The 27,924-nt window shown below is 41.7% G+C and overlaps 1 protein-coding gene across 1 annotated transcript; it reads right to left on the reverse strand.

Moving 5' to 3' along the window:
- Nucleotides 1–2,639: 2,639 nt before the first annotated feature.
- Nucleotides 2,640–25,550, reverse strand: emilin2a (elastin microfibril interfacer 2a). Its single transcript, XM_074651669.1, has 9 exons — nt 25,236–25,550; nt 23,642–23,767; nt 20,544–20,734; nt 17,762–19,717; nt 7,860–8,204; nt 5,710–5,763; nt 4,453–4,512; nt 4,131–4,271; nt 2,640–3,334 (listed from the first exon to the last, which is right to left on the reverse strand). Exons 1-9 carry the CDS (start codon nt 25,418–25,420, stop codon nt 3,000–3,002), a joined length of 3,393 nt encoding a protein of 1,130 aa, XP_074507770.1. The 5' UTR covers nt 25,421–25,550; the 3' UTR covers nt 2,640–2,999.
- Nucleotides 25,551–27,924: the final 2,374 nt, after the last annotated feature.

Here is a 27,924-nt window from a genome sequence, read left to right on the forward strand (position 1 = left end):
AATGCTAACTCATTTCCGGGTTTTAGGACTCACTCCTGCAGCACTATATTCTGAAATACGTCAATATAAGCAATTATCGTAAGGGGATTTGTGTGTGTGTACACAGAGTGAGTGAGAGTGTGAAAAGACAAAAGACTGATCCCATGCCTCTGGTGACCAGAGGAAGAGCCATTGGGTCTTGTTTGGGGATAAACAGGAAATACTTGAGGAAGCTTTTTCAAGCGCGTCACTGGCATTATGTGTGTTGTGTTTGTAGGAAAATGGATCATACCTCCAGCACAAGGGTAACAGTAACATGATAGTATGTGCTATTGAGGATCAAAAATCAGAAAAGTGTCAGACTGAGACTTAAAGGAACAGTGTGTAGCATTTAGGGGGATCTATTGGCAGAAATAGAATATCAATAAGTATGTTTTCTTTAGTGTGTAATCACCTGAAAATAAGAATCGTGTTTTCGTTACCTGAGAATGAGCCGTTTGTATCTATGTAGGGAGCTAACTTCCATAATAGAAATAATTTTGTTTTACTTTTGTACTGACGTCCGGTAGTCACTTTCAGTCCAAAACGGCGGAGGCGTAGCGCGATGCAATGGAACGTATAATTGACTTTCACTTCTTAGCAATATACACTCTTTGACCAGAGTTCTCCGCTTGGCACACGGGAGAAGTTTCAGTTGGTTGCAGTCTGCAACCTCTCCACTAGATGCCGCCAGATCCTACACACTGCTCCTTTAACAGACAAAAATCATTCAATGAAAAAAAAGCACAATTTACTATCATGGCTACATCCAGATTGTCACTATTATGTGTTTCCGCGTTCACTCTGTAGCTCAGATGTTTTTGTGATGAGTGTTTTGATTTATTTGCTTGTTCTCTACGAAGTTTGGTGAAGTCAAATAGATATATATCTTATGATTAACAAAATGAATTCCATTCTTTCTATGAAAGTAAAGCATCTTGTGTGGAAGAATCACACTTCATCCTCTATGATCCTGGGATACGTGGTATATATATCTATATATATATACATATATATAATATTGTTTGTTCTCACTCAACTGCTGTGGAAAATGATCCAGTATGTATGCTGATCATCACATTCTTCATGTCTTTGATGCCTTTTATTATTTCTTCTAAAGTGTATGTTTGTTTTCATTCTGTTTGGAGGTAACGCTTGCTATTTGATTGTCTGACCAACAGAAATAAGTGTATGCTGTGTTTGATTTGTATAGAAATGTGGTTTAAAAGTAAAGAACAAAATACATTGTAAGAAGAAAAGAAAAAACGGCCTAATGAAGCTAACAAAGAGTGGCTTGTGGTCATATTTGTATTAAATAAAGTTTCTAACTGAACACATTTATGTGTGCTGCACTTTATTCGTCTCCCATCTGAGTTAAGAAGTTCAACAGTGACCGGAGGCTAGAGATGTAACTTTTACTATGTTGCTTATTTTTTAAGTATCAATACATAAATAAGGTTATTGCGGTTTAAATACCTCAGGTGATTCCAAATTTCTGTTTGTTTTATTGAATAACACCATCAAATACCAGCCCACTGTTTAACTGTGAATGTAAATCCGTGTTTTTCTCTTCTTTAAAGGTTAACAGAGGCTGAACTGAAGGCTAAATACACTCCTGCTGCTTCTTATAGTTTGCTGTTGGAATATTTTAAGTCTCAGGAGTGAGGTGAGGGGAAATTTATTTTTCATCCACACCCACTTTACGTAATGACCCAAATGGGGGTTTTGCCTTCTAACCTTCTTTCTCAGTGCAGCTTCTGAAGCCAGACAAGTTTGTAACATTAATAAAAGCTTGTTGCGTTGCTCAACCTCGGGTTTTTCCACATCAGTCTTTTCATGTATTTTTATTAGGGCTGTCAATTGATTAAAAGATTTAATCGCAAATTAATCACACATTTTTTTTATCTGTTTAAAATGTACCTTAAAGGGAGATTTGACAAGTATTTAATCCTCTTATCAACATTGGAGTGGGTAAATATGCTGCTTTTTACAAATATATGTATATATTTATTATTAGAAATCAATTAACAACACAAAACAATGACAGATATTGTCCAGAAACCCTCACAGGTGCTGCATTTAGCATAAAAAATATGCTCAAATCATAACATGGCAAACTGAAGCCCAACAGACAGCAAACAGCTGTCAGTGTGTCAGTGTGCTGACTTGACTATGACTTGCCCCAAACTGCATGTGATTATCATGAAGTGGGCATGTCTGTAAAGGGGAGACTTGTGGGTACCCATAGAACCCATTGTCATTCACATATCTTGAGGTCAGAGGTCAAGGGACCCCTTTGAAAATGGCCATGCCAGTTTTTCCTCGCCCAAATGTAGCGCAAGTTTGGAGCGTTATTGAACCTCTTTCGCGACAAGCCAGTATGACATGGTTGGTACCAATGGATTCCTTAGGTTTTATAGTTTCATATGATGCCAGTGTCTTCACTCTAGATTTAAAACTGAGCCAGCTACAACCTCCAAAAGATCGATTGCGTTAATGTGATAAAGAAATTAGTGGCATTAAAACGATTTTGCGTTAACTTTGACAGCCCTAATGTTTAATAACCATCATTCTCTCCTTCCACAATGCAGATTACACGGGAAAATTAAGTGAGCTCAAACTTTGATTTATCATGGTTTATTGCCCAACCAACAATATCATATTCTGCTGATATGATTTTGTAAAATAATAATTAGATTTAATGATTTTTTATGTTAATTTATAAACACTTATTTACACAAGACATTCACAATAGGTACAAAAAGGCAACGTGATAATCAAATATATTAGAAACAATTCCTGCTTCTTGTATTCAGGTATATTTGGCAAACGGCTTACAAATTGCAATGTAGCTGAATTTATAAGTGAGGGTTCTCACGGCGGCACTGCGTGGTGAAGAAGCGGCATCACAGCAAATCAGTGAAAACATTTCCTCCAGTCCAGCTATCTGGGAACAAAACCAGTCCTTGGATGAGCTCCGGCTATCTTTTGTCCTGTGGTGCGTACAGGAAGATGGCGCTGTAGGTGGAGAGGATCTCTCTGGCCCCGGTGGTGGCCAGCTGGCCTCCGGTCCTCACCAGGCCCACACGGTCTCCTTTCCTCAGGGGCAGGATCAGACTGAAGGACACCGAGCCTCCGCAGCCGCAGCTTCCAGCAGCCGAGCCGCCGTGTTGACCGGCCACAGGCCCCGAGGAGCTCTGCAGCCTCTGGACGCTGCGGTTGGACACGGACAGGACGGCCTCCACATGCTCGCCCGGCTTGGCAGTCAGCAGTCCTGAAATCAGGTATCGGCCATCCTGAGGTACAGTGAGGATCCCTGTGGAGAGGAGAAGGGGAGTTAGATCAATGAATGAAGTCACATGTTTACTGATCTTACTCCTACTGCGGGTCTTGTTCTCCATAGCCTACACAAATAACTGAATAAGGTTGCTTTGCTTTGTGTAATCATTCCTCCTGTTCATACTGGACATTAAGACACCACATCCTAATGCTCCTCCAATGGTAGAGATGTCCACAGTCCTCATTCCTGTCATGGTTTGGTTTTTTGTCAACCTCTGGGTCTGAAAAGTGAAGCCAATGCGGAAGTGCCTTAAACCTGCATTCTTTCTAATAGCCAGCAGGGTGCGGCGACTCTGGTTGCTAAAAGAAGTCTGATTGTATAGAGGTCTATGAGAAAATTACCCTACTTCTCACTTTATTTAGTAAACATTGTAAACATGAGTTTATGGTCTCAATCGCTAGTTTCAAGTCTTGGACATTTTTCACTACTTTCTGTAATTTATAGACCAAACGATTAATCTAGAAAATAATCGGCAGATTAATCGAGAATGAAAATAATCCTTATTTGCAGCCCTACTATATAGTAAATAAATCCATTCCACAAAAGAGCCGATCCATATTTAGTTTGCGGTACTACATGAGCAAAAGAGAGAAATTCAACTCAACTCACGACACATCTGAAGAACAACAGGGCCCTGACAATAAAACTGGTGTTATATGCAACTTGAATGTCTGTATGACTGACTGAAATGTACCCAACAAGTCAACAGTATCATAATGACACTTCAACAAATATTAAATTGTATGTTGTTGTTGTCGTTGTTGTCGTGTACCTGTGTGGGGATTGTAGTGTCCACCGTCGTTGACCAGAACTCTGTTGAAGCGGATGAAACCAAAGTCTCCAGAGAGCGGCTGCTGTGTGAGGCCAGCAGAGAAGGAGAAGGGATCCGGGAAGGGGCTGTCGGCGGCCGAAACTGGAACGATAACACGTACGTCGATCATCTCAAAGATATATTACATTTCTTACTTTACATACAGCAACTTAAAACATGACATTAACATCCTCATAAATCTTCATATTTGAGCTAATGATTTATCTACTTTTTTCAAATTTATTTATGGACGCAGTTACTCAAGTTAAGAGATTGATTTTACCTGGTGATACAGCTGGATTTTGATACATCTGGTTCCAGGGCACCTGTGCTGCTACGGGAACTACAAGGTACGAACAAAGAAAGAGTTAACTGTGTGTTAACTCCTGCAGTCACAGCTGAGCTGAAGGGTTGACACATTTATTTTTATAGCAGCGCTGTCAATCGATTAAAATATTTTGATATATTTGAAATATTTGATTAATCACATAATTGTCCATAGTTAATCGCAATTAGTCTCAAGTTAATTGCACATTTTTTACTAGTTCAAAATGTACCTTAAAGGGAGATTTGACAAGTATTTATTACTCTTATCAACATGGGAGTGGGCAAATATGCTTGCTTTATGTAAATGTATGTATATATTTATTATTGGAAATCAATTAACAACACAAAATAATGACAGATATTGTCCAGAAACCCTCACAGGTACTGCATTTAGCATAAAGAATATGCTCAAATCATAACATGGCAAACTCAAGCCCAACAGACAACAGCTGACAGTGTGTCAGTGGGCTGACTTGACTATGACTTGCCCCAAACTGCATGTGATTATCATTTACATTAAGTGGTAAGAGTAAAGGGGAGACTCGTGGGTACCCATAGAACCTATTTTCATTCACATATCTCGAGGTCAGAGGTCAAGGGACCCCTTTGAAAATGTCCATGCCAGTTTTTCCTCACCAAACTTTAGCGTAAGTTTGGAGCATGACATGGTTGGTACCAATGGATTTCTTAGGTTTTCTAGTTTCATATGATGCCAGTATCTTCACTAGCTTTAAAGCTGAGCCCGCTACAACCTCCGAAATATCAATTGCATTAATGCGTTAAAGAAATTAGTGGCATTAAAACGATTTTGCGACAGCCCTAGTTTAAAACCAATATACAGAATCGAGTGTTTAGTTTATTAAGTGTTTGTTTTCTGGGTTAGTAAGTAGCTAAAAAGATCTTAGTTTCAGTGAATATATCGATTATCTACCACAGTAATTTTCTTCATCCTCACCAAATGTAACATTCACCGTGCAGCCCAGGGTAAAACGTTCTGGTTAAGTGCCTGCAGACGAGCTAAAATCCTTCCACAGTCCGCCCACACCTCTTTAAACTAAACACATCCAGTTCCCACTCCCTCACTCTCTCAGGCTACAAATTATTCACAGCTTTTCCAATTTTTTTTTTTTTTTTTTTTTTTTACACTGATGCAGTTGAATGGCAGAGCCTGCAGATGCATGCGTTGTAACTTGATAATGAACTGCTACAGTACCTTGGCGGCTGGTTGATTGAGGCTTGAAAGACACAGGCTGCAGAGGAGGATAGCCTGCGGGAGAAACACATGACAAACACATCATGTTTTATCAGTTAGTGAATGCTCTTGCCAGAGGCATTTGTTTGGTTTTCCATCTGAACACAGTGGGACAGTTTCACCAGAGAAGCAGAGAACCAAACAGGTTGTAATCTGGACTGCATCATTTTGGTTTACAAGTGGCTTTTTTGAATGTTGATTTAGCTGTTTTAGGACAATGGGATCAATAAGCAGATTCAGGCGTTTACAGTTTCCTCAGAGGCTTGAAGTGGATTTAAACCTGCGGATATTTGTTCTGTTATAAACAAACTAATCCCAAGGATTCACAGCCCTGTAGGGAAAAGATGACGTGAAAACCTACCCTTCACTAGTGAAAAGTAATTAAAAACTTTTACGACTCTGTTCTCGAGTTAAGAGGCGTGACTAACGTGGAATTAAAGGACATATTTCAAAACTGTTGTCTGTTCCTTTACTACCAAATCATGCCATGCGGAGGCTAAAACAAAGCCTTTGTTTTGTTGTTGGATATTTCCCCTCCTCATCCTATATGCAGCCCAGTTAATTCAATCCAGAACTGGCTCTCTGTTGTCTCTTCCGTCCAATTTGAGTTGGCCCCAGTTAAAAGCCTCTTAAGTATAGCATTCCTATACGTGTGGATGACAAACCAAAAAATCAAAGTACACAGATAATTAAACCTTTGTTATGGGTTCCATGTGTGAAAAAACAGACCCAGGCTGTTGCTGTGGCAGTTTAGATGAGTATATGTGACTAGGAACTGACAGCACTGAAAAGAGGAACATACATATATTATGCCACACATGTGGTAAGAACGCTGGCTTAGTCAGCTCTCCGTGGTGCCAGAATTATCACACAGTGTCATAAAATGTCCGTCTTGTCATGGCAGTAATGATAGACTCCAGTTTCTGCATTCATTCATTCATACAAGTAGACTGGATTAACCCTTTAGATCACAGCCTGGGGAACAAAACGTTGAGCGTGGGAAGAAGGGTGTACGCTGGGGATCATAAATGCAGTTTTGAGACCTAATGTAGGATCCATCTGACAATCAAAACCGATGTTGAGAACAACCTGGAACAGCTTTTTATAATTTGATCAGATTAAGGAGGAAAATACACACACTTTCACTCACAAACAAACTTCAATAAACCACTGTAGGTTTATTGAACATTATATAATTGTCGCCACTTAGTGTGGCAAGCTTCTCCCCCTTTCTGATGTGTACACAACGAAAGTCAATATATCATATTTTATACTTACTAAGTGATTTTAGTGAAAGTGCCACAAGTAGTGTGGCTTCTTTTATGACATTGCTATTGTAAAAGGACATATAGGCTAAGACTATAATTATTATTAAAAATGTAACGTGTAATTTTTTTTTCATCCCCCTTATTCCCTGTACTTGGTACTTATAGTATGCATTTCATTTGCACTGTAATTCACAGGCTGTAATTTAAAGCATTACCAAATAAGGTTTTGTGCCATAAATCCATGAGGTCTTGGTGAAATTGAAATGAGACTTAAAGGAACAGTGTGTGACATTTCAGGGGATCTATTAGTAGAAATGGCATATAATATCCATAACTTTATGGTTTCATTAGTGTATAATAACCTGAAACTAAGAATCATTGTGTTTTCGTTATCTTAGAATGAGCCGTTTATGTCTACATAGGGAGCGGGTCCTCTACACGGAGTCCGCCTAGAGAGAGCCTTTCGGGTTTTTACGTTACCTGAAGGCCACCGCAGTTCTCCGACACGCTTGTGAAACTGCAGTAACATGAGCCGCAGAGTGCAAAACCGTGGTACCGCCAGCCGCCGTCTGACTTCTTGCTTCTTGCTCCTAAAATAGTGTTATCATGGTAAGGACGGCCTCTGCGTTACCAGGGTTTTACACTCGGCGGCTCACGTTACCGCAGTCTTGGAAAGGGAGGACTGAGTGGAGGAGTTCAATCTGCAACCACACCGCTATATGCCGCCAAATCCTACGCACTGTACCTTTTAATGCAGATTCTTGGTGTTCACACAGATTTATTCACTCATGAAAGATCCAGAATTAGCGAAGGTGGTCTGAAACCACCATTAGCACCACTCACCTGGTGCTCCAGCGAATCCTTGGACTGGAATTCTGGACGAGTCCTCAGACCCTCTCCGCACAGTCACCCTGCGGCTGTACCCTGGAGGTCCCGCCTCGCCCGTCTCCACCACCGGCCTTATTGGAACCAGGGGAAGATTGGGGTGGCCTCCTGGTTGCTGGGGTCTGGACGGCTGGCTTGGCGGACTGATCATAATCGTGTGTGTGTTGGGCTGCAGTGGTTGGCTGGGATTGTACGGCTGCCTGGGCCTGGATGGCGGAGGGATGAGAGGGATGAAGATTTGTTGGATTCTGTTTCTGGTCGAATCTGGCAAAGAAGCGGGCCTCTCTGGTCTTAAGGTCATTCCTTAGAAAGAAAAAGAAAAAGACAGATGGGGAAGACCGTAAATATATCAAATTACGGTTCACTTTCTGACCATATGATAGGCGTTGCCATCTGGTCACAACAGTTGAACCTTATGGCTTTAACTGCGAAGGCACAAGCCTCCGATTTGCTTTTTTTGTTCATAAATCCCACTTCCTCTCTCACATTCAGACCACATCCCTGCCTTCTACTGTGAATTCTCCTTTAAAAACCTGATTTCTGATGATAGACCAAATTAGACCCGGTTTTCACAGCACCTCTGAGCTCGCTTTTCAACCCGGTACCATTATTACCCTTCATAAAAGCAAAGCGGGCGGGCGCTGTGAGTTTTAGGCAACGAGAACCATCTGAACGGAAATCAGTTGGCTGCTTGCCAGACTCCCTGAGGGCACAGACATCAGCTGGGCCTCTGAGGTGAGCGGAGAGACACTGTGATAGTGTCCTGGGGACAAATAACAAAAATAATTACAGTACCTGCTTTGTGTCGGCCTCGCTTCACAACCAGGTGTCACACAGATTGTGTCAAGCCGTGATTAAGACTCAGTGAATGGGTTTCTATGTTAAATGGCTTGTTTGATGCTTCATGTATCTGCGTCTGTAGTGCCGTTTAAACCTTGTGGGCGAGGTTGGAGTACATGCAAGAGGATTACTGTAATGTCATTCAGCCAAAGACACTTACATCAAAGAAATGACCACTTATTCCAAACGATTATACAGTTAGATTTTGGCGTAAAAAGGCTGATCTTTGAGGAAGCACTCAATGGATACAAACAACAAAGATTCTGCAGGGAGAACAAACATCTACTAGGATACAGAATTTAGAGATAAATGTAAACTTACATGTTAGTAAAGCCAGAATACCAAAAGCTTCACTATATAGGGTTGGAGTGGTGAAAAGTGATGCAGCAGCAAGCAGTGCAGATATGAAGGTATGAGAAGTGAGAGGTGTCATGTTATAAAGGTCACTTTGTACATCTACTAGGGCTGTCAATCGATTAAGATATTTAATGATTAATGATTAATTGATGATTAATTGCAAATTCATGTATCTGTTCAAAATGCACCTTAAAGGGAGATTTGTCAAATATTTAATACTCTTATCAACATGGGAGTGGGCAAATATGCTGCTTTATGCAAATTTATGTATATATTTATTACTGGAGATCAATGAACAACACAAAACAATGACAAATATTGTCCAGAAACCCTCACAGAATTTATTTAACCTCCTTGACAACAGATACCAATATTTTAACTCTAGCTTTAAAACTGAGTCCGCTACAACCTAAAAATTGCAAGTTTCGTTAATGCGTTAAAGAAATAAAAAACAAATTTGTGTTAATGCGTTATTTTCATGGTAACATTGACAGCCCTAACATCTGTATGAATCTGATTGGATGTTACAGGTCTGCTCATGATCAGCTGTAGTAACAATAGGTCAATAGCTAAAGCATGAACGAAACAGCTGATAGATGACCAGCTGGTGCAACTGCCTCTTTAAAAATTGGCTTTGCAGTATTTTATGAGGAGGGAATTGTATTTAATACCTTTGTTGGCCTTTGTTGGCATTTTAGTGAGAAATACTGTATGGAAACATAATAGTGTTTTATTACAACACTTTATTAGAGTTCTGCTCTAACTCCATCTGCTGATGATGACCACAAAATGCAGTTGAAAGCTCTGGAGAAAAGCTGGTCAGTGAACCTTAAATGGTTCCTGGACCTTATTTTCCAATGTTTTTGCGTCTAACTGACTAATAGGGAAACAATTTCTGAAACAGGTCCAGTATTGAGGGAGTACGCTGAAGACGTCAGCCGTGAAATGAGCCGCGAGGGCGAACGAGCCGCGAGGGCGAGTGAGCAGTGTCAACGTAATGTTATGTCCACTAAAAGTGCTTGTTTTTGCCACTGACTGGCTCAGATTGTTATTATAAGTGTCTGACAACATTATGGAAAGGACCCCACAGAGAAATAAAACCTTTTTCTTACCTTTCGCTTGATCCGGTCTTTCTGTTATTGTGTCCGAGTCCTGCTCAAGGGGAAGTATCGTTGTGAAATCTGAATATCTGTATACTCTGGCTCAAATAAATCCACATTGTGGAAATCATCTAAATATTCAGCCATGACATTGAAAAGCTTTTAGATAACACTAAGCTACGCTTCCTGTGCTCCAACACAACAAACTTCCGGCAACACGTCACCTCGCCAGATTTCAGAACGAGACTTCTCCTTGAGCGAGACTCTTTACATAATGTGACACTTATAATAACAATCAGAATCTGTCATGGCAAAAAAAAGCATGTTAAGTGGACGTAAATGACGGCGTCGGCTTGCCCCAATAGCACCATAGTGCAGCCTGTGAGTAGCTGCTGTCTAGGTCTGTTCCGAATACCATTTTTTGGGCTTTGCAGCTTTGGTGAGAAATATTCAAAGCTATTCAAACATCGCTTCTCGGCGTGGCGCAGCAGGCTGACATGTTCTTCTTTCTGTCTGTCTGTCTCCATTTCCACTGTTTCAGTGCCCGGGACAGCGCCGCTGCCGCACTGCTGTACACACACCCACCTCTACACACAACAACCAGAGATATCAGTCTGAGAATAACTAATAATATTAATGATGAATATGAATAATGAATAATATTATGGGATTATTCCTTAATTCATGGATTATTCTGGGATTTATACTTTATTATTAAATACTTATAAACAAAAACCCTAAGCATTCGAATAGTGATTTGGAGATTGAATACTATGGCAACGGTCGAAACTTCGAAGCTTCAAACCATTCGGGTCAGCCCTACCGCCATCTACAGCGCTCTCCCTCAACACTGGATCAATTTCAGAAATTGTTGTTCCTGTTTGTCAATTAGACCCAAAAACATGAGAAAATAGTGTCCAGGTTGAAACATACCGAAGTTACCCTTTAAGGTTCACTTACAAGTCTTTTCTTGAGCTTTCACCGTATCTCACCGTCATCAGCAGATGAAGTTCTGCTCTAACTCCATCTGCTGTTGGTGACCATAACATGCAGTTGAAAGCTCTGATGAAAAGCTGACCCGTGAACCTTAAGTTCAGATCAGTTTGTTAAAGTACTGTTTCCAAGGTCAAACCCACAGGGTACCATCAAATTACTTTTTAGCATCTTGAAACTAAAGTAATTATTTATAATGGCTGTAAATTGGGCCACAGCCAACAGCATAACGATGAATCAAAAGTCAACTGGTACTGAGGCAAAGTGATCAACCCAAGCACCTTGAGAGCAACGCTATTACATTAGAGTCTGCCTCTTACTCCGAATTATGAAGCCACTCTGTTCTTATCAAATAAAACATCATCAACCATCAACCAAATATCTTCCTTCTTACTGCAAGTGATACCACAAGCTACTCAGAAACCACATGTATAATCAAAAACAAATTAAACCCAGCAACCATGTTGTACTAAGATAATCAGAACCCTCTTCCTCATTTCCTCCCTGTGCCTCATTCAGGACGTCGGTTGCCTGAGTGCATATTTCCCATGAGCTCTCAGCCTGTGTCTCACTAAAGGGGGCAACCACAAAGTCGAAAAAACACACAGACTAGGCGCACAAGTACAGTACAAGACCAGTGCTGGTGTGACCAAGAGAGGCATCACCATAACCAGATGTTATTGCTCATAAACAGATTGAGACACAGCGGGGGGAGGGATGCTGGAGTCACCGCGGCTTCCACAGATTTGGGTGACAGTGCGTGAGTGAATTGGTGCCTTCAAATGGGGTCGTGTTTACCGTGTTCACAAGAGTCCATATGAACGCCACCCTCTTGTGGTATTCACGACCTCATAAGTGGAAATTTCTGAAAGCTTCGAGTTTAGGAGCTGTGATGTTTTTGTTGATGTTGTCAGAAATGGCGGAGGCCATGGAAGTTCATTTATCGGTGCATAATAACTTAACACTGTATATTGTAATTTTAGTCGTATATTGTTTTTCTTTGTAATGTTATAATATGTCTGAGGAAAATGTAGATATTCCCATTTACTGCATTATGTCACCCACTTGTTATCTTGCTAAATTGTTAGCCTCTGTGGATTCTAGATGCCGGCAGTGACGTTAATATTGCCGTTGCTTAGCAGCAGTGTTCTCACAATTTAATCACTTGAACGCCAAGCATATTGTGTTCACGGCTTCCCTTGTTGTAAACACGAGTTCCCGAGTTTCATTCAAAGGCAGACAGGCCGATCATGCGATGGAAAATGGTGTCAGAGAGCAGGGTGTGGTGGTACATGCAATAATGCATCACTCACTGCTCTGGCCATACATTTTTCTGTTCTTGCTATTCACATGGACACACATTTCATCCTCCACCCCATTTTCCTCATGTGATATTAATGACGGGAGGCTCAAATTGTGCAATGCATGGCAGACCTCAGGGACTCCCATTGTGTAGCTGGGTCCATTCTCCTCTGAAGACTTCCAGATGGGCTCAGGGTCAGAGATGGAAACACCTCGCGTCGACGCTTCAGAGATCTCTCTGGGGAAGCTGTTGCAGTCAAAGCGCCCCCTCAAAATGCTGGTGCTGGCTAAATATATACTGTGTGTGTGCGTGTTTGTGGCAAGTTCAATTTTCCATTCTTTCCCAGCAGACACCCTTTGACTTCAAAAAGCCTTTGATATATTTTTTTTTCTTGTATTCCCTCATCACGGTCGACAGTTAATCTTACTGCCTGTCTCTCCTATATAAAGCCGGAATGATCAATTGCAAAGCATTGATCCATGAAATCAAAGCCTTCATTTTATCGATGCTTTAATACGACTGTTTTCTTTTCTGAAGGCCTCGCCTGTCGATAGACACACTTACAGGACAGGGTGGAGGGAGAGGAGGAGGAGGAGAAGAAGAAGTCCTCTGGCAAGGACAAATCGGAAGGAAAAAAACTGGACAGAAGGAGAGAGTGACGAGGGAGTAAAGGGAGAAAAGTTCAGCGATAAGAGAGAGAGAGAGAAACAAGGACGTGATTTGAGCTGGACTGGGATCGCCTCCAAGAAAAGGAGGAAAAAACATCTTGAGAATCAAATGAGAAAATTCAGCAGAAGAAAGTTGATTATTCACCATCTGAATGAGGAGCAGCATGAAAAACAAAAGCATTTCCCATATTTCTACATTTCCTAATAACCCATATTAAACAGTCTGACCCCTTTAAAGCTGCAGTAGGCAGAAGGTTTTTGGCATCACTGGGCAAAGATTCCATAATAACCTTACAGCATATTGTAATTCAAGCGTTCTGAGAGATAACTAGACTTCTGCACCTCCTCATGGCTCTGTTTTCAGGCTTTAAAAAATCTAGCCAGTGACGGGAGACTTTGACCAATCACAGGTCATTTTGAGAGAGAGAGAGCGTTCCTATTGGCTGTGCTCCGGCTGGTGGACGGTGCTTGGTATTTCCTCAACTGATCTCAACATGGCTGCTGGGGTTTCTCATTTCACAGCTAAACAGTACACTACAAGATGTTTCTGAAAACATCTGAGGCGAGAAATAGGCATTAACGTAACAGAATATTGATTCATATTTGATCAGCGCTGCTTAGTTTGACCGTTTGATCGGAGTTTGTGAGTGATTGACAGCTGCTCATAGACGGACTCCAGCTCGGCTCTGATTGGTTGTTTCCCTCCGGTCTGTGAAATCTTGCGGATGCCATTAGGAGCACCGGAGGACACAGAGGCACATGATTTTTTTCAGATTACCTGTCTCATGCACTACTATCAGGATAGTGACCGTTTTATAAAAACAACTTTTTTTTAATCATATTTGCTCCAATTCTACCCAATGCTGCTTTAAGACAGTAAAACTTATCAAATATCAAAGTCACTTTGATACATCTGTGTAATAGGCCTCCTTTTAAACGATGCAACAGAGCCACAACTCCCTATCGGAAAGAAAACAGCCAGAAACAAACACACTAGCTGTAGCAGCAGACCTCTGTGCAGCAGCTGCTGTGGGCGAAGCAGTGCCAACATTTTGCAACTGAAGTCACACAGTTCCATTCAACAGTCACATTGAGTAAGGGCAAAGCTATTCCAGTTAATCTTTCAGTTATGTTATTACAACACCTCATCTGTTCGCAGCCTCCTCAGGGTCTTCATGTGACTGAGGAGAGAATATGAGCTCAAACGCAGAGAGAGGAAACATTTCAGTATGCTCTCTTCCACCACCACACCCAGAGCTGGGATTTTTCATGGAAATTTTTATCTCCATTTAGACTACTTCTCTCCTTCACAAACTTGAGGAAAACATTAAATCCTCATGCTACCTCAGCCCAACTCCCTCTCTCGAGGGATTTAGGATGCAGACTATGGGCGGAGAGACTATCATGATATTTGCCCTTAAAGTGCAAGTGGGGCACGCTCGCATGCACTAAAAGACGCGTGCGGCCGGCCCAGCGATGTCAATAAAGCGCGGAGAAGCTCTGATTACAACACACACAGAGGGAGAGTGACTTCATTCTCTGCTCAGGTAGACATTACTCCTCTATATATTTACAAAGCAAATAGTTGTTTGCTGCTACATTAATGCTCTGAATATCCTATAGAGCACCTTTAACCTTTAACAGAACCAGGCTAGTGGTTTCCCTCTGTTTCCAGCTTTTATGCTAAGCTAAGTTAGCTTCATACTTAGCATACAGAAATGTGAGTGGTATCAATCTTCTCATCTAACTCTCAGCAAGAAAGCGAATAAGCATATTTCCCTAAATGTCATGCTCACTCATACAAATAAAAGCTAGAAACTAATTTGGGGATTTTGGAGATATAAACAACTAATTGAGTAAGAGCCCTGACAAACATGTTTCACAATCCTGCGGCAGTACGCACAGTTCTGTCTGATTTAATGTTGGGCAGAGGTACAGTACAGAGTAATGTCATGTGTGCGGTAATGAAATCAAATAGCACAGTTTGGAAATAACTGCCCATATTTGGCAGAGAGTGAAATGAAATACAAAATGCCTTCAGGCTCTCTGTCTCTCTACACCACGACCATTAATCCATCCGACCTCCTTTTTCTCCGGTCTTTCCTTCTTTCTATCAGGTCCCTATCATACCATTGTTTTGGCCGACGGTTTAAGAAAGGGAGGGGCCGGTGATGGGGCCCCAGTCATGACATCACAGCTGAGGGTAGTCGAAGCATCTGGTCCTGGGTGTGGAGCCCTGCTTCTCCCCTCTCAAGACTGACTCCAGCAGTGAGTCAGGGCCCTTAATGAGGACCAGACTCCACACATCAGGCTGAGGTCACCCTACGGGAATCTCTGGAGGTTGGTATGTGTACATGTGTGAGGAGAAAGAGAGGGAGGGAGGTGTATTGTGTATGAGCCTGTGTGTGTAATTGTGTACTGAGAGATCGGGAACTGAGATTGAGGTCTGCAGTTCTGTGGTAAAAAAGCTATGTCATGGTGCAAGAAAGAAGCCCTCATAGCTCAACATGTTCATAAAGGGAGTGGATGGACCAGTCTGCTAGACTGTTCTGACATTATGGGAGCAATGAGGCACAAAACAGCGCGAGTAAATCATCAGTAGTTAGGAGGGGCTGACCTCGAAATGTCAAAATGTAATTTCTTATATAAAATCCGGGGAATTCTTAGGACAACATGGATGTAAGTCACAGGAAGTTTCCAATGTGGGCCTCTACCTCTTGGAGCTGGGACATATTAAATGACATATTCAAGGCAAGCACGGGAGGCCCAGTGAACCTGTGTCCTCCCTCTCTCCGGGAAATACCCTGTGGCCATTCATGGGATCTGATCCTTCCCTCCAAGCCTCCATGTAAGCAGAGCAAGCAGAATGCATTATATGGAGGATTATCTTCAGGAAAAGTTTATGTTTACACAGATGTTAATCACTCTATAAACTTGTGTGGTGGAAGTTAGAGAGGAAGCTGCAGAGGAGTGTGTGCAGTCATTTCAGTACTTGGCTGCACTAATGTGGGAATCCATAGACTTTGAGTGTTGAAATTGTGCCATATTCTATATCTAATTACTGTCGTATTTTCGGTCATACTGAAAAGTAATAGGTAAAAGTAATAAATATGCTTATTTGCTTTCTTGCTGGTAGTTAGATGAAATTCAATATGAAGCTATAGCCAGCACCCGGTTGGTTTAGCTTAGAATAAAGACTGGAAACGAGAGTGTCTCTCTCCAAAATGAATTAAAGTTGAGCACATAACCCTCTGTGAAACCACAACTTGATGCTTTTACACTGCATCTTTTGGACGGATTAAACAAAAATGCACAGATGAAGATATAATGTCTTAATTAGTGACGTGCTGGGAGGCAGATTTTGTAACCTTTGGACAAAGCCAGGCTGTTTCCACACTTTTTAATAAGCTACACTAATGTCACAGTGGTGCAGTGGTTTGCATTGCTGCCTCACAGCAAGAGGGTCGCAGGTTCAAACCTGGCTTGGGGCCATCTGTGCCGTTTTTCTCTGAGTTCTCCGATTTCCTCCCACGGTCCAAAGACATTCAGGTTAGGTTAATTGTTGACTCTAAATTGTGAGCTACGGGCGTGGCTTAGGTGTGTGAGACACACGGAGAGGCGACTGCTCATTCTAAACAACTGATGCCGTTGCAGCGTAGCTCCAGAACTGGTAAAGAACGGCACTGAATGCTTTTCTCGATCGAAAAGATGTATTCTCCCGACTGACTTCAGCAAGAGTTTGATTGACAGATAGTTCATCAAGTCACGTACCAAGCATTTTTTGAAAGTGCCTGCCTTCTCAGATGGTTCTGTGTAACAAATCATCTGGTGGGTCTGGTTAAAGGCCCTGACACACCAAGCCGACGGTCGGCCGTCAGACAGTTTGGGGCAGTCGGTGAGCGTCCTAGTTTTTTCTATGTCTCGCACCGTCAACTCCGGTCTGCCCGTGTTGGAGGTTTTTCGGCTGATTCAGTATGTTGAATCAGCAGCGGCGCCCGTTGGTGAGAGAAATCACTCTGATTGGTGGTTCAGCTTAAACAAATCAGTGCACGAGAAGAGAAACGGAAATGAGGAAATCAAGCCAACGAGTAAAGTCAAGAGGAAAAACACAAAAGGCTCTTCTCATTTTTCATCTTAATTTCATCTGATCATTCCAATACACGGATGTTTTCCACTCGACATGACCATCTGAAATGAAGCTAAGTGGTGAGTGAGAGTGGTTTGAAAATGGTCGGCAAACGCTGCTTTGTTTCGTGTACGTATCATAACAACGGCTCGTATATCCGCAGTCCTCGGTTGTCTGGTTTTCAGAGCTGCGGTCATGAGCTTGCCAGTGGGGCACGCTCACATGCATGAACATGCTGGCTATATCAACAAAGCATGGAGAAGCTTGGATTACAACACACACAACGGGAGAGCAACTTCATTCTCTGCTCAGGTAGACATTACTCCTCTATATCTTTACATATCAACTAGTTGTTTGCTGCTATATTAATGCTCTGGATGTCATTTAGAGCTATAGAGTTTATGACAGTGAAAGCCAAAGATGCCCTTTGATCATTTCTGTCATCTCCTTCTCAAGACATTACCATTACTCACCTGGCTCTTTGGCGGTGACGTCTTTCAGGACATGTTTGGCCATCGCAGACAGCTGTGCCTGGAACATCTGCAAGGCATTCTGCAGCGCGATGATGTCTGCGCCGTGATTTCCACAGGTGGCGTTCATCCTATTCATACAGTCCTGCAGACCACCAACGTGTCTCTCCAGTCCATCTTTCAGCTCTTTGATGTTGGCGGAAACGCCGTCTAACCTTCCACACACCTTTTCAAGTCTGGTCACACGTCCGTCCACAGCAGAAATGCCATCAGAGACACCCTGTGTGTTCTGTTTACACTGACTCAGTTCAGATGACACCTGCCTACTGAGCGTATCAAGCCTGTACTTCAGGTCGTCCACCTGACGTCTGGTGTCATATGCCTGGCTGGGTCCTGCGATGACTGATGCCCAGTTGTCCCGTGCTGGACTCCCAGTGCCACGCTGCTCTGCGTGGCAGCATGTCGAGTTTATGCTGTGCATATCCTGGTTGTATTTGCTTAAGGAGTCACCTAACCCGGTAACAGCACCGGCCAGACCAAGCACATTATCTTGGAGATTAATCAATCCCTTCTGGAAGTCGTCCATCGTCTTCGCACGTCTCTCAGTTGCGACTGCATGCCTTCCTACAAGATCTTCCAGTTGCCTGAACTTGTCCGTGTTGGCCCTGACATCTGTGTGAAGAACATCCAAGTCATTCCTATACCGACTCATGTCCTTTAAGATGTTTTCTAGACCTTTAGGTGTGGGCGATGAACTCACTGCACCTACACTAATTCCTGAGCCTGAACATCCTGCAGAGCACAACTCTCCAACAGCATTGACCTTATCATCCAAACCCTGGAGGAGGAACTTATTGTTGTTGACTTGAGTCTGGATGGCTTCCGTGGACTCACCAAACATCCCGGGGAAGGAGTTGTTGTTCATTTCCACCAGCATATTTGTAAACTGGTCCTCCATGCCGTTAAGACGATCCTCCAGAAGCTGCCGGAGTGCCGCCACCTCGTCCGAAAACTTTTGTTCAATGTAGAAGCAATGAGTCTCTGCATTTTGCTCCGTGACATTAAGGCGAGCCTCCAGCTCTTCCATCATTAGGCTGTAATCATTGTCTTCCTGGGGTGCAGATATGTGCGCCAGTTCGTTGTCAATGCGGACATTCAGGATGCGGTGAGCCTCTGCAACACGGTCAATCTCACGCCACAGGTCGTTGTATGCACTACGATCCTCTTCCGCTTTGGTTGGATCAGTCTGCCTTTGAGTTCGTACAGGTCCGTCTGCTGCAGCCATGTCCAGACGTAGTGCCCGGATCTCCTTTCTCAGATCAGCCTCCTTGGTTTCCACCAGCTCTGTCAGGCTGACCAAACCTTGATCACGGCTGTCTTCACAGGTCTTTATCTTGTCATTGCATGAGCTTTGTAGCTTGGCCATCTGTTCCTCCACATTCTGGTCTAGCTCCCTCTTCAGCTTCTCAAATTTTCCATCAACGTAGGTCTGTATGACATCAAACTCCGCTATGGCTGGAGTCTGAGCTTGAGAGGCATCCATCAGGACACGGATCTGCCCCTCGTGACTTGTCATGGTTCCTCTTAGGTCTTCTAAAGCTTCATCCTTGCTTTTCAGTTCAATGTTGATATCATCCAACCGGGTCACTATTTTTTCTAGAGCCTTGTCTCCAGCAATCCCACCTCTAGTGGCCTGATGACCATCCAGCACTGCCGGGCTCTCCTCTGTGCCCACAGCCGTGGCGCTGTCTGGCGGACGCATGTTGTTGAGAAGTGTCACCAGTATCGTCTTTGTGTCTTCCTGCAGGTCTGTGCGGAGGTTGGCGGTTAACCCTGTCAAAGCGGACTGGAGATCCAGGACTGTCTGAGACAGGCGCTGAACTTCACCTTCCAGAAGATGCACCTTATCCGTCCCACCATGCCTCATCTCATGGTGCCCCGTCTCTCTCCGCTCTGGCCCTATGATTAGAGAATAATTTCGTACAAATTAGTCTCTTCTCTTTAAGCACAGTGGCACTAAGGAAGCTTAATTTAGCGGTTCAATGATACCTGTATTACCTACAGTAAGTGAAGGTCAGCACAACCCCAGGTTGGAGAAACAGACAGGAGTTACCACACAGAACCGAAGCAATGTACTGTTGTGGACGGGGCCAGCAGCAAAATGTATTTTAGCCACATAAAAGAAAAGCACAACTAAAAAAATCAATGTCTGTTTAAATTTACACTATATTTAGAATATTTTCATCAGTTTACCTTGCTGTCAGACAGCTATACAGTCTATGTTTCTGACAGGGAACTGACACCATTATCTATGCTCTCGCCAAAGCAACCAGACTAATTTTCACAAACAAACTAACTGATCAAGACAGCGGTAGGCCAGCAACCCCTGTGTTCTGTAAGGTAAAATTACAGTTTTTTTCAATGGAGTCTGGTGGCTTTGGCAAGAGCTTAGATGGATACAATGGCTTCAGTTCCCTGTTGGAGACGGCTGTCTCATGGCAAGGTAAAGCGGTGAAAATATTCTAAATATAGCATACACTGATATAGATTTTTTAAGGTGAGCCTTTCTCTTAGGTGGCTAAAATATGTTGCTGTTGCCGGCTCCATCCACAGCAGTACATTGCTTTGGTTCCGTGTGGTAACTCCTGTCTGCTTCTCCAAACTGGGGGCGTGCTGACCGTCATCTACTGTAGGTAATATACTGACTATGAATTAGCACATCATACAGCCCCACTTCAAAACACAGAACTGTCCCTTTAAGGTAGAAGAGAAAATGGTGTCTTACTCTGTGTGTGTCTGGTTGTATATCCATGATTTGGTGGGAGGTAAGGCTGTATTCCCTGAACTGTTTGTCGGTCTGGGGCTGGCTTTAAATCTTTACAGTCCAGACCTTGGTAACCAGGACAGCATCTCCACTCCAACTCTGTTATTGTCTTGAAGGCAATCTTGTATGTGGGTCGAAACCGATTTTGGAATCTGTAAAACAGGGTCGGAGTAATCAACAAGTTTTTCAAAATCTCAAACAAACAAGAATATAAGATTGGGAACATTGAGCTTTATTTCCAAGATCAAATCCAGACTGTTTCTGTTTGCCAATCCAAAAAGAAGAAACTGTTCCGATAATATGTATTTTTATTGGTAACTGTTGACTACTGCAATCACCAAAACGTCTGCTTTTTTTGGCCATTTTTTGAGTTTCCCTTCTGTACCCCATCACATGAACATTTCAACTCTCTAGCCAAGGCAAACAGTTCCCAAAGAAACAATAGATGACATCACTTCCCTGAAGGCAGGGGTCGTGTCATGGAGAACATCTGGAAAGTTGATGACTGAAACAATCATCTTTGCACATTTCCTGACTGACACCCTCACTGATAGTGATAACACTGTTCTAGCTTGACAAATAGAAGAAAGGAAACTGAAAACCTTTAAGATTATGGCTATAATCAACAATGTGTGCTTCAATCTCATCCTCACACGAGATAATGTGAAGCCAGTATGTAATAACTTAGAAATGGAAAAACCCGAGGTGTCTCCTCACTGCCAGTTTACTCAGAAACTTGGAAATGTGCTCCTGTGACCTAAGAATGATCTGTTTCCAGGATCTTTCGCACATCACAGTGGCTCTTGTTTTGGAGCATAAATCTCAACCACAGAGAGCATGTGTTGTTTCACAACTAATAATGATTCACAAAGCTAAATATATTAAATTGCAACACAACATGTTCCATTACGGAATTAATGACAATTGTGTTACTCATCACTTACTGGTGATACTCCCATTTACAACAATCAGTTACTCCATTAGAGGAACAGATTGCTTTGCTTATTTAAGTTACTGCTAGTTAAATCTCATGCACTGCGCACAACTGTTTATCTGCAGGACGTTAATTCAGCCCAAGTGAAAGCAGTTGCTGAATATAACCTGGATGAGATTCCCTTGATGTTATTTCCAAATGAATTGATAGCAAGGTCTATTATTTTTGCATTATGTTGATAAAGGCTGCATTCGGTTATTTTGAGGACCACTTGCTCATAATGAATCAGCAGCTGTGAAGCATCTGTAAGTGTATTATAACACATATTTGAACACTAATGTGCAAATTTATAAAAACATGCATCAGAGCCAGACCTGTTCTGGAGGTGTAAATCATTTGATAAAATTAATTCATGGAGCCAAAGAAGCACATTTTCTGGATTACGCGTTAGAAAAATAAGACTCTCTGGCCTGAATATAAATACATTTTCAGAATAAAAGCCAGTGTCTTACTTTTTTCTCATGATCTTGGAAGGTCCGTAGTCTCCTATAGTTTACTGCGATATCTATGTGTGCAAGTCGTGACCCAATCCTCTAATATAAAGGCTATTTTTCCCAGGTGTATGCTGATTTTCATCCAATGCATGCTGTAATAGGCTTGAGGCCCCTGTTATCCTGAACACCACAAGCATGTTAATACTACGTGATTAATTTGAGACATTGTTTGCAGTTTATTAATGTATTTTTTTTTTCTTTTTGCAGGATAGGATTCCTATATTCTATGCTCTTTATACCCATAGTAAATTTGACTTTTTTTTTACATGTAAAGTGGGAGGAAGGTTGCACCCTTGCGCAACACACTGTGTTAATCCAGGTCTGGATAGGATGATATAGGCAGGTTTCATCACACATATCAGAGGAGCTGATTAAATCCAATGCATCTGGCTTTGGTCAACACCAACTCCAAAAAACATGTACTTTTAGAAACCTGAATAACCTTTAATATTAAAGGGATAGTTTGGGTGTTTGAACACGCTCCTAGTTTGGAGAAACAGACAAGAGTACTAGCATGGAAGCAAAGCAATATACTGCTGTGGACTAAACATATTTTAGTCACCTAAAAGAAAGACCCATCTAAAAAAAGCAATGTCTTGTACCGTTTCTGATGGGGAACTGAAGCCGTTATCTATGCTCTCTTCAAAGCCACCAGACTCCTTTTGACAAAAACAGTAATTTTACCTCGCAGAACATGGAAATTGCTGGTCTACCACAGCCTCGATCATTTAGCTTGTTTGTGTTATTGTATGATTTTTGTGTTTTCAAGGGTTAGCAACACTTATCTCACCTGAAAAAAACAATATCCGAAAGTGTGCGCTATATTTTTAATATTTCACCTGCTTTATCTTGCCGTCAGACAGCCCTGTCTGATGGGGAACTGAACTGAAAGTGAATTATCTATGCTTTCTCCAAAGCCACCAGACTACTTTGACAAAAACAGTATAGATAAGTGTCATTTTCAGTTCAGTTTCCTGTCGGAAAATATTCTAAATGTAGCGTACACTTAAAGGGATATTGATTTTTTTTTAGGATGGGCCTTTCTTTTAGGTGGCTAAAATACGTTGCCCTGTCCACAGCAGTATATTGCTTTGTTTCCGTGTGGTCATCTACTGTAGGTAATACACCTACAATGGATAAGTACTTCATACAACCCCACTTAAAAACACCCAAACTATCCCTTTAATGTTAATGACATGTCATATACTAGTATAGTCGTTGGAAGTAGTGCAGTATGTTGTCCCAAAGTGGAGTGTGTCCACAGGTGATCACTCGGATATTACCACTATAGATTAGAACTTGGAAGGGTATTTCAGGTAAGTAGCCATTGCCTTTCAGCTATTTAGAGAGTTCTAGTCCTCATCAGCTTCAGGCTACATTTCCTGTTCAAGCGTTGGCCTTTTTAGTGGGCTTTCTAACTTGCTAGAAAATGCTGTGCTTTTGGTGCCAGCGGAGTTTCTTCAGCCACTGAGAATATTTCTGCCTCCAGGTCTCTCTCAGAGAAACATTTTGTATCTCATACATAGAAACATGCACCCTCGACCCCTTCCCCTCGCTCCCCGGATGCTCACGTCACTTGTTGCTGGCAGTCGGGCTGGTAGGCTGGGCAGGGGGCCACTACGGGCTCCTGGAAGCTCTCCACACTCCCCTGCACGGCGCAGCTCACGTTCCTGCGCACCACATAGGCACACCAGTTCCTGAGGAGAGAGGCAGGAATAAACAACATGTATATACCAAGAAACATTTTAAAGGAATGCTGTGCAAATATCCACCCGATTCGACTGTTATCAGGCCATTAAATATAGGCATCGTCAGTCGCTATAAGCACCATAAATGTGGGTTATTACGCCTACTACGTTGTAAAAGTGAAACTGAAAAGCAACACCTAACATGTTGTAAAACTGAATGAAACGTCACATTTTGGACACAAACAAAAGGCATCCTTAGGTTTAGGCAACAAAAACCCACATAGTTAAGTTTAGGGAAAAACATCTTGTTTTGGGTTAAAATAACTACGGACACAAAGACAGCTGCACGTTGTTGGTTTCCAACAGGATGCGAGCTCCATCCCTTGTGCCTAACCTCCACCCCTTATGGAGTTTCACACTGTCTATACTAAGATAAGATAAGATAAGATAAGTTAAGATAAGATGAACCTTTATTAATCCCTGGAGGGAAATTCAGGTGTCAAAGCAGCAACATCAGCAAACAGAGTCAAACACAGGAAAGGTAAAGGTATACATAGAGATATAAAAGATACAGAGTGAATGGGTGAACATAGTGTGTACAGTCCGTCAATAAATAAATGTAGTATGTACAATAAATAAATGTAATATGTACATATGTGCAGTCTATAAAGTGGTATATAGGATGTATAGTGTAAAGTGCGCTGGTGGTTAGAGTCCAAGATGGTTTCAGATATAGTACGTGTTTAAAGTACTACAGCGCCTGACTTCCGCTTCTGCTCCTGTCATAATTACTACGGCCGCTAGAGGACAATGTTGTGTTTTTTTAGACCTTCTTTCGGTGTTCTACCATGTGAATAGATATTAAAACCTACTAGTGGGTGTACTAGGCCCCTACTGACCCACATCTATGGGCCTTATAGTGACTGATAACACCTATTTAATATCCTGACAGTGTAATCGGCTGAAATATCATAGAATTAGATATATCCTTTTTACTGATTTTTTTAATGATAAAACATCAAAGTCCTTATGCTTTGCTGAGTTTTCCCTAAAAAGGTTGCATAGTTTCATTTTCAGCCTATTTTAGTTTATCTGGAAAGAGTTGCCAAGTAACAAAGTAGTGGTCTCTTGTGGATGAGAGATTGGAGAGTAATCACTCCCATTCCAGCCTTTATCTGGATGTTATCACCTTTTTGGCAACACTGGAACCAAATGTAGCCACAGGGCTGATAAAAGCACAGTGAATGTTAACAGATGCCCATAAGAGGCCAAAACTTCACCGGTCTGAGGTCACTCCGATCAATAACAGGTTTTGGACTTCATCGCATTTATTTTTATCTGCAGCTGCGCAACAAAAGCGCGCAGCTTCTTCTCCCACATCAGGAGAGGTAGGATTAAAGATGATTTAGTGACTTTCAGAAAAGCAGAAAAGTTCAAATGCTCGGCCACATAAAGTGTATAAAGACCCGTTACGTACCTGTTCCTGTGTCGGTGTACCACTCCAGTGTATGCAGACCCTTGGAACAAGTCATAAGAGGAGGAGGGAGACCCGTAAGTGAACTGAAAGTTCAGAAACAGTGTGAAAACTGTCCACCGCCAGTCCATCTCTCCACTCCTGGAACTCATACTCAACAAACGCTTCAAAATAAATATCCCTAACATAGAAAAAGAAAAAAAGAAGAAGTTCTACTCTGTTATTATCATGCACGACGGTCCCAAACACCACAGTCACATTGCCCCAGTGACTGATCAAACTCCAAGTTTGGGGAAGTCCACATTCACTGCAACTCCCTTGGAATGACGTTTGGGGCCAACACCCTCCTCCTAAAAAACATCACCAAGAAAAAAAAGACTAAAAAAAAAAAAAGTTTTATAGCTCAAAAGGTACTGTAAACAATTGCTGTTAATTTACAGCAGGATTTCAACAGTATTAACCTGTTATTGCTAAAAAAACTAAAAAACAGTGCTTTACTGTTAATACAAAAGAAAACCTGTTTTGCTTTAACTGAACTATAATGCATTCTTAAAAAACAACACTTTACTGCTGATCAACTGTCTGAAGTATCATCAGTAACAGTTTCATGCAGTATTTTTTTAATTCTGAGACCTGATCTGCTCATGTGAGGCTTGTACATTGTACATGATTGTAAAAATCAGTGAATGAACTCTGTTCTTCACTCACATGTTGTTATGGTTTGCATTCTGTGCTTGTAGCCAGCTATAGACATACATTTTGGGGAAAAGTCTCAACAAGTCTATTATAGCCTTTTTCCTAACAAGTGCCTTTAATTGTATTTAGTGTGACTATTCCTATGTATGTAACCTGATAAGTCTATTCATCTAGGCAAAAAATAATGTTTATTAAAATGTATGTAAAAAATACAACCTAAATAGTGCATTAAAACAAATCAGTAAGATAATGTAAAAGAAAGGTGAAAAACAGCTATATAATGTATCTTTAAACAGTAAATTAATTGTAAAATACTGTGAAATTAATACAAAAAAACCCAGTATTTTTCATTAACAGTACAAAGCTGTAAATTTCAGCAAAAGTATAATAATGTTAATTTTACAATAACATAAAGGCAACCCTTCTGCCAGTTCTTTACTGTTATTTTACTGGGGAATTCTTAACAGTGTGCTTTTGTTTGTCCTATCATTAAGCTTTTTAAGTTGTTAATTAATGTGGAAGAGGATGCTGCCATCAGAAAGGGATTTGATTACTTCTTTGTCTGCCAGCAGCCAATAATTCACACCTCACTGATGAACATAACAGGATAATGTCTTTTTGAATGCATCCTCCAAAGAGTTGAAAGTAGTGTTGATGATATATTCATGGCCAGGGATAACAGTAGTGATTTACATTCTGCCTGCTCTGTTGCTGAATGGGGATATGGAGGGGGGGGGGATATATAGTTAGTGAGTGCAGTCTGTTCTTTTCTGCACTGAGCAAATGATTTTCTTTTTTTTCCCAAGCCAAACTGAGCAATTTGCTGAGGAACATCTTATTGTGGAGGGGAGACAGAAAGTAGCACATTAGTTACACAAGAGCTTCAATTCACAGCACTCCAGGCAGGGATTCATTGTCAGTGTCTTTAGTGTGAAGAAAGTGTGAGAAAGAGGAGAGTTTCCAAGCACACGCTGGTGGCGCTGTGAAAATTATTTTTGCGAGATGTCCTGAAGCCATTTCCCCCCAGCTCCCCTGGGTGCTGTCGTGGGGGCATATGAATCAGATAGATTCTGTCAGTTAACATAAAAAATTAATAGAGGAGGGGGGGAGTGACACAGAGAAGGAGAGACATAGCCAAGAGAGATTGAGACTTAAATAAAGACAGGGTTGGGAGAATTTGAGTACTAGATGTGGTATATAATGATTCAGAGACATGCTGTGAGGCATTATGGGAGGAAGAGTATGTATAACACACATCCTTCAAGAGAACCGTTCACCAAGATCTTTTTTTCTGTCAGACCAGAGATAACCCTTCCCAAAATAAGACAGGCAGTGTGATAAATGCTGGAATTTGTTATGTAAGTGAAAAATGTCCACATGGATTTGATTTTCAGGTGTTTATATCAACACGAGTGTCAGATGAACTTGACACGTCATTCATACAATCCATATACCTCCTCCCACCCACTGGGTGCTTTAATGAGATTATTGACAAGTTCATTGATTTCCTTTTGTTCATTTCCTCTCACTTTATAATATGTACACATAACCTACACATTAACCCCTCGTGATGGTACACATTTGGCTATTCAGACCGGTAAAAATCAGTTGTTAATGGAAGTTCATGTGGAGTCAGATTTGCCCACCGTGTGGCTGTTTGTTTAGTCGCCAGAAGAGGGCAGCACAGCAGCAGTAAAGAAAGCAAAAAGTCCCTCTTGTAGTCATGGCAATTCCTTTCCAAAAGTGTTGGGAGTGAGAAAAGGACATTTCATTACTGAGGCAGTATGAGCGCCTGAAATTCTCTCCAGTTCTATGTCAATTACCTGTGTTATGCACCCTGAATTCACCATCTCTTATTATTACTGTATATTTTATTGGAATCATGTTATCCCTCAGACTAAATCACCATCCACCACAACCTATTGTTTATCACCGATACATTAACAACTAATATTTAGAGATTATTATCACCAGGGTGATTATTGTATTTCACCAG

This window comes from Sebastes fasciatus, chromosome 11, assembly GCF_043250625.1.
Source record: "Sebastes fasciatus isolate fSebFas1 chromosome 11, fSebFas1.pri, whole genome shotgun sequence".
NCBI lineage: Eukaryota > Metazoa > Chordata > Actinopteri > Perciformes > Sebastidae > Sebastes > Sebastes fasciatus.